A 14,435-nucleotide genomic window follows, 5' to 3' on the forward strand; every position below is an offset into this window, starting at 1 on the left:
TGTCTCGCGCTAAAAATCGTCGAATTACTCTCGGTTAATAATTTACCTCTGTAAAACATGCTAAGTATATAGTAAGTAATGTATAGTAAGCAGGCGATATACGTTTATAATATATTCGTAGAGAGAAGAAACATACCGACTTGACAGATATCTTTAATTGATATTCGTAGCACAAAAGAGTGTTTACTGTAAGCCAGTTTGTGTAAATTTTGTTAAAATAAGTGAGACATAGCTGAAAAAATTGAAAATATAAGAAACTTAATCCTTTTCTGTAAGGGAAATTTAAGAAATTATATTCTGTTTACAAAAATACTGATTTGTCTAGTTATAAAGAACGTATTCTGTATGTTTAAAGATTAATTTCTGCTATCTATAAACAAATACGTTTGTCCATAAATAAATGTAGGTAATCATAAAGTGATTGGAAAGAAAAATTCTCTGATAACAATCCTCTAATAGAATAAAATGGATAAAATAATAGCAAGTAAAATTCTCACTAAATTATAATCCATCAAACACTGGAATTCTAATTTGAATGTTTTTTGCATCAAGTAATTTCTTCCGTCAATTACGGTTTCCTTTAGCGGCATCCTCCCATCGCAATAATTTCTCTCGCAACTGGCCAAGAATCGCGATAATAATTCTCCTTGCAATGATTCGTCGTTAATCTAACAATCGTTGCGTCCTTGTCGCAAATTCCGCCTAATATTTCGTGTAATAATTCGTAATTTCGAAAGAGTAGGATAAAAGATAATAGTTCGAGCAAACGATTGTTCGAGAAAGATGTTATCGTTGGGTGTGAAACGATGGAAAAATTTCGAGTGCTTTCCTAAGCTTTTGCAATAGTTGGCACGCAAACCCTTGCCACATTTAGGTCAGAAATATCGTGAATCACTTTATGCGATGTTTTGCAGAAAGTTCCAGACGTAAAACTATTAATTATCTTTTTCTGTTAATGCTAATCGTGAAGTGACGCAAACCTTCTGTGTTTCGGATTGTTGAAACAGAATTTCTTTCTTTTTCAGACGCGATGAAATCCTTCGGCGTTGAAGGTTTCCTAACTATTTTTTTCATCCGTTCTATCGAAAATATATCGTAGAGATTTGATATTGTTTTAACGATGTGTTTATTCCCTTTGTAATAAATTTCCTTCGCCAATATGTAACGTTGTTCGAAGGAGAAATTATTATTTTAAAAATATAGTTTCATGTCTGGCATGAAATAAAATCAACAGACTGACAGATAGAAATAGATCGTAACGAACAATTTACAGACTGTGAAAAACATATTAAACTTATTGCCTAGATAAATCTTTTTATTTCACATCTTAAATCTCCAATACGTTAGAAGATTCTTACATATCAATATGTGTATACATATATACTATAATATTAGTACATTTATGTATTCTTATGCATGAATTATTTCTACAATTATTATATGCATTTTGTTAAGAATATATATTTCTATTTCGTGATATAAATTCTACATTTCCTTTACTTTATCATTATTATCGTTATTATACATAACGGTGTAACCATTTTCCATAATTCAATTCTAACTTTATAGCATATTCTCCATATAAATATTATCTATATTAATGGTATTAACCCTTCCATCCTGGAAAATAGCTCTTAGATGTATATTGCACAATCTTAGTTAAATCGTTGTGCGATCAATAAATGCAGGGGCCACTGTCTTGGTACGCGTTACATTTAATTCATTCTTTTTTACATCGTTCGTGTTCCATTGTTCAAATACCTAACGATCTAACGATCTACATCTCCGTATAACGCATAATTGCCATGGTCGTCCAATGGTCGACACGGTTTTGACCAGCGATCAAAAAGAGAAGAAAAGTTTGAAAAAATTTAACACGTATAACGCGTGCCACGTTCTAATGCAATTACTTCTCTCTCGAAAGGAAACCATTTCCAAGTCCTTGAATATTATATTTCCATTTTAACGCTAAAACTACGAAACTAAGGAGAAACGACTAATTCGTGATCTTCAGAAATTTTATAAATTTACTACGGTGCGTCTTTTGAAGATTCCAACGATAATTTAATTTTTTATATACTACTGGCATTTTACTCTTTATATTATCAAGCGTCGCGCTAGTGTTTCTTGCGTTAAAAGGTCGAAAAACGTAGCCATCTTTTCTTTCGATTTACAGCATTGCAAGAATCAACAGCTAATTGATATTACTTCGCGTTATTCAACTATGCGTCATAATGAAAGCGTCGAAACATTATTTACCACCTACTATACCCTAATTACATGTAATAATTCTCTGCAACGACATTCTTATATTCTGTTAAAAATGATATTGATATTCTAAAGCTAACAGCATAACACTAAAACCGATGTTTCCATCGATATCTAATTCTAAGGAAAATTACGAAATGCAGAGCAACGATAAGATTGCACGATCGATTAAAAAACGAAAAGCGTAAAGAAAAATCGCTGCAGCCTCCAGATTTTATGAAATTTCTACACGTTTCACAACTACTTTCCCCGAGTCGATGAACGTTATTGCAACTCGCTGAATTTCCCAAATGCGATTATGTAAAATCCGACGGATCCCAACTGGTTTGGCGATGGTGCCGCGTATGGTGTAAACGGCACGTAACGTTCGGGAACCCGTTTGCAAATCGCGCCACTGCAATCACACGGTGACACAACTCGGGGAACGTGATCGGCTACGCAGAGGAGTTTCCGGTTTCTGCGGCTAAAGGTCGTGAGATAACGCGTGTACCGGATCGTTTCCATATTGAACGAGCTGACAGTTTTATTTTTTAGCAACGAAGGGACAAATGATTTAGCAGTCTAAGTACAAATTCTACAAACTAAGCTAGATTGACTTGTGGTATATAAATTGTAAGGTATTTCTAATACGCGTATGTAATGTAAAACATGTGTGTAATAAATATATGTATAAACTTGAATATAACGTTAAAACACGAGCTACGTTGTAGAAGATAAAATAGAATATAACGTTACTAATAAATTAATCGGTTCTGTAACTATGAACAGAAACAAATAAATAAGTAAATAAATAGAAGCATGCATTTTATTAATTAATATTTCAAACGATTATTTAAGAAACCTAAGAAGGAAATGAAAATATTTGCCTAAGTGAAGTCTAAAAATCTTTCGGTAATTCAATGTTAAAAATTCATAGGAAATTCCTTAAACCTGTGCTATCGTTTTGAACCTGTGTGTGCTTTTTCTATTCTCCTTTTTTTTTTTTTTGTTTTTGATGCAATCATCTTGAAACAATTGTTTTGAGCATTATGCGTCAACGTACTTTATACGATATAAACCTGTGAGAATTACAAAAGTCCAATTGAACGGTAGAATGTCCTCGACGTCACTTTAATTGACCGGAAGGTTTTTGTACATCCTATAAATCATCGCGTCCGCCGTTTTGTCGTTGAGGGCCTTGGTAGCCAGGTCATCGGCAAGCATGGCGGCTACCGCTTCTGCAGCCATCAAACCTATGGTCGAAAGTCAATCGTGAATCTATGATTAAGCGAGTTAATACGTTGGATGTCGCGCATGGATGGTCATGGGGTGCATTAAGACGTCCACTGAAAGTGGACACACTTTTACTTCGCTCGATCGATGTCAATACACCCAACTACTTTTACTTTCTTTCATTGTTTCCTAGTAACGTGCGCGAAACGTGCATTTCTTTCGATAGCGAGCGAAATAATGCATCGCGACAACGGAATTAGTGAAATCGATTAGTTCTTGTGGAATAATTGATCTATAATAATTATGAAAATGTTTGTCGAATATTTATACAAGCTATTTTTTATGCATTTATGGGAGATTTAATGATATAGCACATAGAAAGCACATGATATGGGATATATAGTTATATAAAATATCTAAATTAAAGTGTTGATCGTAATATCTAAAGTGTGCAACAAATTCGTCTTTAGGTTTCTTACGTATATGTCGATCTGTTTTCTCTAAGACTACTAATTCGCATAATTGTCCACAGGCTACGTACGAAAGATTATGAGGATATTTTTAATAATTAGACGCGAAGATGTTTGTGAATTTGTGAATTTATGGAAATTTAAAGATTTGTTAATTGTTAAAAAGAATCCAATGAACGTATTTTCACGTTGATTCTTTTCAAAGGAAACGTTTTTCTTTCTATGATTCTCATATCTTATGTAATTACACGCATGCCTGCCACGTTCCACGATTTTAACATGCAGCATACATCATCGATCGTCGATATTCAACCGCAACTTTTTAAATCCATTCACGTCGCTTTTCTCTATAAAATTCCACATTTTCCGGCGTTTTTCACGTCGCCTGCTAATTAAGGAAGAATACCGGTTCTATGACGTAACGAGGACAAATGAAAAGCTTTTACATAATGTCCCGTAATTGCTTTGTTCCCACCGTTTGCCACTTACAGACGAAATAAATATTTCCTCAAGTACGTAATATGTCATTGTTATTAACTCCATCTTTGATCTAATAATCATTTTTAATCAATAATTTGTGGCAATAATTTTTTAACGACCAATTTTATTTCTACTTTTGCATTATACAGGGTGGTTGGTAACTGGTGGTATAAGCGGAAAGGGGATGATTCTACGCGAAAAAAGAAGTCGAAAATATAGAATAAAGATTTTTTTTTTAATTTTTTAAAATATTTTTAAAAATCTACAGTGAGATTCGTTATAACGAGACGTGCACGCGTACGTCGTAAATTCAAAGTCGATTTTCTCGAAAACAAGGCCTCGAACGAAAAATTTTTAACTATTTTAAATTTATTAACCACCAGTTACCAACCACCCTGTATATTCACTTCGAGTTGAAATTTTATTTGTAACGCGTTATGTTTTCGTGGCTGTTTTAGACATAGCTTTTTACCGCTTTGAAAGATTAAAATCTCCTTTCAAAGAAATACTATATTTAGTATGACATGTTAATATATATATTGTGTGAGTCAGATTTAATTAGAAGAGTCAATGATTAGAAAATATATATATAAATAACACAAAAAACTCACTGTGACTTAGAATGGACTTTACCGGCCCCTCTTCGTTCATTCCTTGAAGAGAGACATTTTGCTTCCTGGAATTCAATTTGCTTCTTGCTGCACGAACAATTAACGCATCCTGTCCACTGGCTTTTTTCAATTCGATCGTGAAGTCGCCAACAACATCGGCTGCATTCGTTCAAATCAACAAATATTATTTTAAAAATATCGACTAACTTTTATAATTATTCTTCTCTGTTTAGAATAGTTCTTTTAATTCTTTCTCGATCTTTAACCTTATTGTCATTCTCTTTGTAACTATAAATTTCCTATCATAAAACTTTTCTTTTCGCGACAAAATTTCCATCATAAGTAAAAATATTACGCACTAGGAGAAAGTAACAATCAAGAACCAACACTTTTTTCCCGCAGCCAATAAACTTGACACAAAGAACACACTCACTGAAGTTGCCATTCAGCTGCCCGTTTCCTCTCACTAGTTCCTGGCCAACTTTACCCATCAGATGATAATCGGATTTCACGCGAAGCAGGGGAATTCTGATTTTCATAATGACGTGCATAACATCATCCTTGGAAATCGGTAGAAAAGAAATTGAAAGATAATTAGAAACCTTACCGAGAATAATAATAAATAGAATAATAAATAGAATAACAGAATTCGGTAGAATAATAATACAGATTAATTATTTAAAATAAGAAAGGAGAAAAGTGACCTCGTCGATTTGAAAATCCGTGAGAAATTCTTCTCAAGTTCTAACGAACGACAAAAAAAAAAAAGAAAAAAAGAAAACAGGAAAATAACTCCATAACTAAAACAAGTAGAGATACGAATTGCACACTAAGAAGAACATAGCGCGTACTTACATCGGTATCATTGCCTCTATGAGCGCGCTTGTATCTAGCCCCTTGAGCAAGTTTCTCTTCCCCAGGATTCTTTCGATCCATTCCACCATAATGATAGACCAATTGCATCCCTTCTTCGAAGTATCCTTGCTTCTCCTGATAGTTTTTCGCGTATCTAGACAAACCATCCAATCTCTTCGCCTCTATGGCCGCCTTAACCGCGTCGTTCCTCTTCGTCAAGGATTCTCCCTCGGTACAGTTGCGACTAATAACCCGTTTATTCTCGAGGATATCCTGTTTACATCGGTTAACTACTGTACCGCAGCTTAGCAACAAGATGAAGGTATATATATATACAGCAATATCTATTTATAATAGTAAATTGCTATTATGGTGTTTACGAATAACGAGGTTGACGTTAAATTGTTGGTTCGAGTACCTGCTAATTTTCTGATGATTAAATGCTGACTCTGACAAAGGTACGCATTATTGTCTCTTTCTAAAGTTTTTTCGATCAGCTTCCCGGAAAGAAAATTTTAGGATTTCACGGATTTTAAAAGTTTGTCTGGCGGTTTATTTCAGAAATTTTGCTGTTCTTAACATTTTAAGAATTTTCTATTTCTTAGGAACTTTTAATGCCTCCGTAGGATTTTTTAAAATGTTCTGCAAGTTACATTCGAGAGTTTCTCGATATCGTTTCTAAGATTTCCCGCGCAACTTTTAAAAATTTCCATACAATGTTTCTAAAAAAATTATTATACGTTTTCATAGATTTCTGGCTGGATTTTTAACGTATTAAAAAAATTCGTTTCATCGTGATGGTAATTTTACTTATTTACAAGACGTTGGTCCTAACATAATCGCAAGAAAAATAATTCTACAATTCTATCTACTATCTCAGATTAACGTATCTGCGACAGTAGGTTCACACGTATCTTCGAACGCTGCTATTTAATGTAGAATTGTTATACTATCTCTCTGCCTAATCGCATTAGTATAGCGGAGTACTATTTATTAAATACCAGGAAGTTATAGAAAAATGAATGTTATCCCTTTTTATTTTACTTTCTAGCGGAAACTCGCAACATCAAAAGCAGGAAGAGGAGTCGATTAACCTACAGGAAACACGTAGAAAAATTGTTATCGTCGACTTTTCTACGAAATTAGCAAATCAAACATTTCCTCTTCGAAAGAACATTACAAAAATCTTCGTTCTCTCAACGGGTAAAATCATTTCCTTACCTTTGAAGCATCCTTCGTACCAAACACTCTTGCATCCCCCTTAGATTTCATTCTGTCGTTCCCAAAACGTCTCACGCCGCCATTACGGTTCTCATCTGCGTAAACTATATCGATATAACCTGGTTGTTCCTCTAGACGTTTCGATTCTCTACCATACGCCTGTTCTCTGCTAATCTGTCCAGGAACAAACCTCTGACCAGTCACCGTACTCTCCACGTTCTCCGATGCCGAAGTCTCAACATCCTCGTGACGTTCCTCGGTTCTTCCCCTGGCGAAATTCTCTCTTCTATAACTCTGTCTGCCGTGTTCTTTGTTCCGACCATCGTAAGCACCCGATCTGGATCTATCGTAATCCTGTTTCTGCTCAGAATTCTTCGAGTTGAAACCAGAATTGATTGCGCTCATCGCGTAAATCATTTGAACGTCCGAAGGATACCTCAAGTTCTCTATAATTCGACTGGTTTCCGATTTTGAGAGAACCTTTGCGTCTTCCATGCTGTAAGTCCGAAATCCAGATTCTCGATGCAGTTTGTGATTACTCTGAGGGCGATCAGTCGCTGGTTCCTTCATCTTCTCCGCTTGAATCTTCATCAAGAAGGGATCGTATTGTCTGAGTCTTTCGAAACGACTCTCTTGCTCCCTGGCACTAGCCACGAACTTGTTCTCTTGATTAGTGGCAGAGACAATAGCCTCGAAGCTTTCGTTTTGTTCCTTAGGTTCCTTGATCAATGTATGGAATCTGTATCTGATGGAGTCCAGATCTCTCAGGTCGCTGTAGCTCACGTAGCCAGCTTCTAGCTCGCTGAGGTTCGATTTCAATCGGCCTCGAGCTATGTGGATGCTGTCCAGTGTGGATTCGTTTAGTCCAGTGATCTCCACGTTCCGAAGAATTATTCTGTAGCTGGTATTTCCTTCGGATTGATCCACTTTGATTACCGGCACCTTTAGTGGATCTAGCTTGCCAGCTTTAGAGAATCCTCCTGATAAAAGCTTCGTCCACAGTTGTTGAGACATCTCTAGCAAGGATCCCTGACAGTTCGCCAGGGTCAGCAGACTCAGAGCAAGGAATATGACAGCTACAACCTTCGTCATCGCGTGTATTTATTTCTTGAAACCTTGCTCGCTACCGTAGATTCAGTTCTTTAGCCCTCGAGTACTTCTACGTATCTTTAAATACTATTTTTGAAATATCTCAATCGAATATTTCGAAATAGCTGTTCAGAAGTAAAGAATCTTCAAAGGAAGTGCACCAAAGTATCATAGGTGTTTTATATTATAACATTTCTAAGTGTTACGATTGAACGTTTAGAATCTCATTGCTGAAGAATCAGAAGTCTTCGGACAAGTTTCTATTCCACGCTTTTCATCTCCCAGACGTAGATAGGCTTAAACACCAAGAGAACAACGATGGCAACCACGATGAAGACCAGAAGGAAGCAGAAGAGGGCGGCGCACATCCACACTTTGGCACCTGGACCGAGGTTTCGTTCTTCTTCCAGGCTGTTCTCGATTAATCCAAGACTAATGTCGAGTCGACAAGATCCTTCACGATCATTACTATCACTGGTTAGTGTTGTTCGACGTTTGTCCCTACGGCGTGTGCTCGTGCAAAAGCAGCGATCGCGAGTGGATGATGCGTTTTATACAGCATCGTGGAAGGGCATCGGATCTGGGCCATGGACCACTCTGATTCTTCTGATACTCGTTAACTAGGCGTTCTTTCTAGTTGTCTATACAACTTCTTTTCTTTCTTCCTCTAGCGACTTGAACATCGCGTTTCGCCCTCGATGCGACGTAATAGGGGGCAAGGTCCTTCCCCGACCTTAAGTGGAAGACATTATGGCCGCAAATAGCGCACCACCGGAGTTGTTCGCTGTTGCGTAATAGCTTGTTCTTAAATGTACATCGCAGTATGTGGTAGCTGCGACATGACGCTTAATGGGGAGCGTAGTTGTGCTTTGTTCGATGATTCGGTGGGAAGGTTGGGAAAAATGTGGGGAGGTGCGACGAACTTGGTTTTTGGGTGAAGGTGAGGCTAAGTTTTATTATAAAAATATCGTTGAAGGTTTCCTTCGGATTTTTTATTTAGATTCGAACATGCTGATCCATTTTCGTGTGTTTTGTTACGCCTCGATGAAAATTTGTTAGATTTAAGTATTTTTACGTGCCCGATGTAACAATCGTATTATTATCACAAAGAAATAATGGTCAAATAAAAATGTATCTTATTATTTCAAGTCGGTGTAAAAGCTTGGTATTTTGATGGAAAATTCATATCCGATTAAAAACACTGGCAAGGGAACGTTCGTTAGGAAGATTCGAAACAATATCTTTCAGTTTCTCGAGTCGATGAATTAATTTGCGAGGAAATTCCTTCACGAAGGAATGACAAGTGCGATAAAATTGACGCAAGACAAATATCGGAACATTAAATTGCGTAACCCCTAAAAGGAACTGCAGGTGTAATAGAAATGACGATGTCAGCAGATTGGCAATCAATAACACGTTGGCAATTTTCGATGGCACAAAATTATTTCGCGATCGAACACCGTCGTGACAACAACAATGCGGTTCTACGGATTTTTCTTAATACTTTTGGTGACAAGTCGCTCGTCGATTTCTTTACTTGTTCCTGAAATCCGTAAGTACCCTATTTTTCTCGTAAATGTCGCTACACGATTTCTACTGTATCTTCTTTTTTTTTTCATTCTATCTAAACGCAATATTTGAAATAATATTTACATTATTTAACTGAAACTAAATATTGTCCAAGATTAAGTGTAAGAATCCAGTGTAATTTTATTCGACGAAGCAATTTATAGGAATATTTTAAATTAAAATGAAATATTTGCTTCTTAAATATTTCGCTGCTATATGACACAACGACATATTGTCAGGATTGATTCTTAAAACACCCGGTATGCAGACGTTATCATTGCAAACTGGAACACTAGCATTTAATTCACGATGAATCGTATAGAAAATCATGCGATCTAATTGTACAAAGAATTCAGGTCTAACTTGAATTCCGGACGAGATCGAAGGCTAATAAACAGCGAACATAATACTTGGATTTTTCTTCTAACGAAGTGAAAACACCTACTTTATTTATAATCGATGAAAATGAAATGTTTCGTGCGAATTTTTATATAAAGTATAATTCGTATCGTTTCTTTTTCGGACATTTTATACGAGTAACGGATAAGAACGAAATATTTAACGAATAAGACATCGAATTTTATTTTTCATTTTGAATCAACGAAATAAAACAATGTGCTTCCTTTTTAGCATCGTTCTTGAAGATATGTCATCAAAGCGATCCATTCCTCGACGATTGTATAATGCAAAGTGTCGTTTCCTTGAAACCGTATTTAAAAAATGGAATAACAGCTCTTGGGATTCCAACGTGTGAACCTCTTCGCTTAGAAGAAATCCAAATTGACCAAAGTTCCGGGCCAATCTATATTCACGCGAGGTATAACAACGTGTCCATTTATGGTGGCACTAACTTCGTACCTAAGAGCATCAGGTATGTCCTTGAATTTCAATCAATATCTCTATGTATTTTTCTTCCTTTCTACAACTCACACGTCGCTCGAAATACGTACAATATATTGGGTTGGCAACTAAGTGATTTTGTCAATTTCACCTATTGATAAAATCCGCAATCGCTTAATTTCCAATACAATGATTTGCAATTTCTTGTATATCGATTTGTCGGGCTTTGATCATTCGTCGGTGAACTTCGTATATTCCGAAATATTTAATCGCAATAATTTTCGTCGTATCTTTCGCCTGTACTGTATCATACCTGGATTAATGAAAAACTAACGAACCATGCGTTGCTAATCCTCTAGAAAATTAAAAGAACAAAAAATAATAATAAATAATTTTCGTCGTATCTTTCGCCTGTATTGTATCATATCTGGATTAATGAAAAACTAACGAACCATGCGTCGCTAATCCTCTAGGAAATTAAAAGAACAAAAAATAATAATAAATATATATATGTAATGATAATAAAAATAAACCATTTTCTTAAATAATAATCTCATAATCTTAGGTATTTAGATTAACTCTACGAATAATATCTTTTTACCAGCTTCGACTTAGACAAAAATGTAGTACACCTGGAACTCTACATTCCACGACTGGAAATGGTAGCGAATTACATCATGGATGGTAGAATTATAATGCTACCAATCACAGGAAATGGTATCGGATACGGAAACTTCACAGACATCGATGCCATTGTCGCTCTACAGTTGGAACGTTATCGTAACGAGAGAACAGGGTTGATTCATCAGAAGGTGGAGGACATTTATGTCGATTTTGAGATCGGCCATGCCACTGTACGCTTAGATAATTTGTTCAACGGCGACGAAACGCTTTCAGCCGCCATGAATCTTTTCCTGAACGAGAACTGGAGCACGGTGATAACGGAGATAAGGCCGAAATTGGAGGAGACCGTTGCCATGTTGGTCACGAATTTCACGAATACGATTTTCTCGGTGTTTCCGGAGGATGTATTATTGCCACCTTGAAGTAAAATATTATATATTTTTTTCTCTCCTGTAAACACGTTAACGCGATGTATCGATTGATTTTGTAAGTTTTTCTAAATTTTTATATCTTGTTTTTAAATATTGTTTTCGAAGTTATTATAAAATTACAAATTGCAGTTATTTCTATTTTCTCTTAAAAATTTCTAAACATTTTTTCAAGATAGTTTCCAGATTTCTTTCAACGCTTCTCTAATTATTTGAAAATATGTAATTAGTATTCGATAATTAATTTTACAGTTTCCTACAACTCACGAGCCTAAACGAAGATAACCGCACGACGAGTGTGTAAATCGTAGAACAGCATTGTAGGCGCTAATAAAAGTCCTCGCTCAGTTTTATACCGAAAGTAAATCGTTATATCATATTCCTTGTATTCTTATTAGAATTCTATAATAAATAGGAAATAAAACTATCTAGTTTCCAGATTATAAATTTTCTTACTTCGAAACTTCAGTTTTTGAAAAATATATTAACAGTAGATTCTCAAATGGTGTCAAAAGATAAAAGCAATCACACGTGTACAATATTATTTTAGTACACGATAAATAAGACTTGGATGTTGATATTTTTGATTAATTTACGATTGAATTTTATAACAATATAAGTTCAGTTAACTTATATTTGTTATTTCAGGAATTTAAATAGATTCATATGCATGGTTTTATAAATATGAACAAGGCTCTTTGTTTAAATAATGTTTTACCCGCAGCAGATTCGAATTACGAATCAAGGGTCGTAATTCTTTTCTGCTCAACTATTGTCGTGAAGTAATGATACTATTGCGAAAGACGCTACGAAGAAATTAAAGACTGAGAAATCAACGGGTCTGTTGATGTAATTTTAGGTCAGCTAATGGGTCGCTTTTAAAAATTGTTAATTTACGAGACATTTATATTATCCTGTTTCCTTTCAGCGTCAATCATTGCCATTGGTATTACCGAAAAGATCCTAACTGCGCGAATGATTATGTGCGTGAAAACTGTTTTTGTTGCTGCAATGTTCCAATGCATTTGCTTCGTTCTCTTTGCTTGAGATAAGAAATTATTTAAAAGACTCAGAGATTAGAAAATTAAGAAAAACAATGTTTTATAAAACTTTTATTTTATTTAATAAAGTTTACAAAATATTGATTTTTCTAAGCAGTCCACAAGAATGAGTAATTTCCTTTGCAATTATGTACCGGTGTCGCAAGAAAATAGCCTTTAAAAGCCTTTCGTTCATCTTCGCGAAAGTATGTATAGTCACGTTCAAGCCAATGTACCTCAGCCGACTACAACGTAACGGATTCGTAAATGATTCCCAGTGGGAGTTTGCATATATTCCGAAACACCTTCGCAATTCTTATAATACGTTTGACATTTTCAATAATCGATGTGCGATGGTACTGCCAAACAATGGTCGAAACAATTTCATGAATATCACAGGATATAGTGTACTCGTTATCGCAATTGTACAGTTGAATAATTGTTACGAGATCTGTTTGCATTTAATTTAATTATTGGTGATAGATAATTGATACTCCTGTCTTCTTGTCTATGATAATTTTCTGTCGAATTTGAAATTTGTAATTTTTCTTCTATTTTATAATTTGTAATTTCTGTTGAAATTTGTAATTTTCTATTATTACCATTGCTCATTTTGTTACAAGTTTTAATCTGTCGCTTATATCACATACTTACACTTAGAAACTTTAGAAAAATTATTATGAAGATTTTCCATATCCTTCTCAATGTTCCTTATTTCCATTTGCGGAACTGCTCTTTCATTTCTAAAGTATTTATGTACATTTATAAGAATCTCGTATTACAAATCATTGATGTCGACATTTGGTTTCTTACGAGTTACAAATTGGGCAACAGCGACAAGTTCTTTCGGAATTTCTTCAAACACCGTGAAACATCCGAAAGTTTCAAGGTGCCTAAGCGACTAGTTGGATCATTAAAACCGGAATAGGTTCGTGAAATATTTACTCATATAACGCCTATGTTTTCCTTTGTTAAAAGTAGAAAATTCAAGGAACTAAATCATCGTTATTTTGTTTCTGATATTTAAAAGGAAAAATTGCTTAATATTTTCTTAATATTTTTATATCAAAGATATTTGCTTGAAAATGTATCTAAATAATTTAAATTATCTAAACTAACGAAAATCGATAATTAATTTAATGAATTAAATAAAAGACCGTGTTCACTAGTGGGGTATTTAAAAATATAATAATTAAATTCTTCCAATTTTTCAAGCAAAATCTTACATTTTCTAGCGGTAAGTATATGCATTTAAGGCAGATTCGTAAAGTAAAAAATTAAGTTATTTCTTTGTAACATCTCTATCTACGCAATTCAATTAAATTTAATTAAGGATCATACGTGAAATATGAATTTCTGATCGTGAACTTTTGAAAATAAATTGCAGACTTTTAGGTATATATTTATTCTATCAAATTGGAAGAAGTCTTGCAAAATGTAGCTTTCTTCGTTGCTTATTTCCGAGTAATTTGTCAAGCATGCAGTGCACGATCTCTATCAAGGACCAATTCGAAAAGACAATGCCGCATTATACATTCATGGCCAGCTATGCAACGAACATCGTGACTTACTATTATCAGCTATTAATACTTCTCGCCAGAGGCTTAAAATAAACTAGCAATTTTTACATAATACTTTCAACCATTAAATTCCTGTTTCTTCTCTAATTTTGTCCCAATCGATTTACTCTTATTACATATAATTCATATTCAAGCACTTTCTGTTCAA

At 34.8% G+C, this 14,435-nt stretch overlaps 2 protein-coding genes across 2 annotated transcripts; one reads left to right on the forward strand and one right to left on the reverse strand.

The window, feature by feature from the left end:
• Positions 1–3,241: 3,241 nt before the first annotated feature.
• On the reverse strand, positions 3,242–9,682 carry LOC100744476. Its single transcript, XM_003485374.3, has 5 exons — positions 7,118–9,682; positions 5,897–6,169; positions 5,475–5,601; positions 5,042–5,200; positions 3,242–3,500 (listed from the first exon to the last, which is right to left on the reverse strand). Exons 1-5 carry the CDS (start codon positions 8,207–8,209, stop codon positions 3,379–3,381), a joined length of 1,773 nt encoding a protein of 590 aa, XP_003485422.1. The 5' UTR covers positions 8,210–9,682; the 3' UTR covers positions 3,242–3,378.
• Positions 9,605–11,755, forward strand: LOC100742579 (protein takeout-like). The gene is made up of 3 exons (XM_003485358.4): positions 9,605–9,758; positions 10,406–10,646; positions 11,220–11,755. Exons 1-3 carry the CDS (start codon positions 9,683–9,685, stop codon positions 11,659–11,661), a joined length of 759 nt encoding a protein of 252 aa, XP_003485406.1. The 5' UTR covers positions 9,605–9,682; the 3' UTR covers positions 11,662–11,755.
• Positions 11,756–14,435: the final 2,680 nt, after the last annotated feature.

This window comes from Bombus impatiens, unplaced genomic scaffold, assembly GCF_000188095.3.
Source record: "Bombus impatiens unplaced genomic scaffold, BIMP_2.2 scf_0051, whole genome shotgun sequence".
NCBI lineage: Eukaryota > Metazoa > Arthropoda > Insecta > Hymenoptera > Apidae > Bombus > Bombus impatiens.

Coding starts and splice junctions, on each gene's coding strand:
- LOC100744476 (XM_003485374.3), bottom strand. CDS start 8,209: ATGACGAAGGTTGTAGCTGTCATATTCCTTGCTCTGAGTCTGCTGACC. Junction 6,170..7,117: donor GTACGAAGGATGCTTCAAAG/GTAAGGAAATGA, acceptor CGATGTAAACAG/GATATCCTCGAGAATAAACG. Junction 5,602..5,896: donor ATAGAGGCAATGATACCGAT/GTAAGTACGCGC, acceptor CCGATTTCCAAG/GATGATGTTATGCACGTCAT.
- LOC100742579 (XM_003485358.4), top strand. CDS start 9,683: ATGCGGTTCTACGGATTTTTCTTAATACTTTTGGTGACAAGTCGCTCG. Junction 9,759..10,405: donor TTTACTTGTTCCTGAAATCC/GTAAGTACCCTA, acceptor CTTCCTTTTTAG/CATCGTTCTTGAAGATATGT. Junction 10,647..11,219: donor TTCGTACCTAAGAGCATCAG/GTATGTCCTTGA, acceptor TCTTTTTACCAG/CTTCGACTTAGACAAAAATG.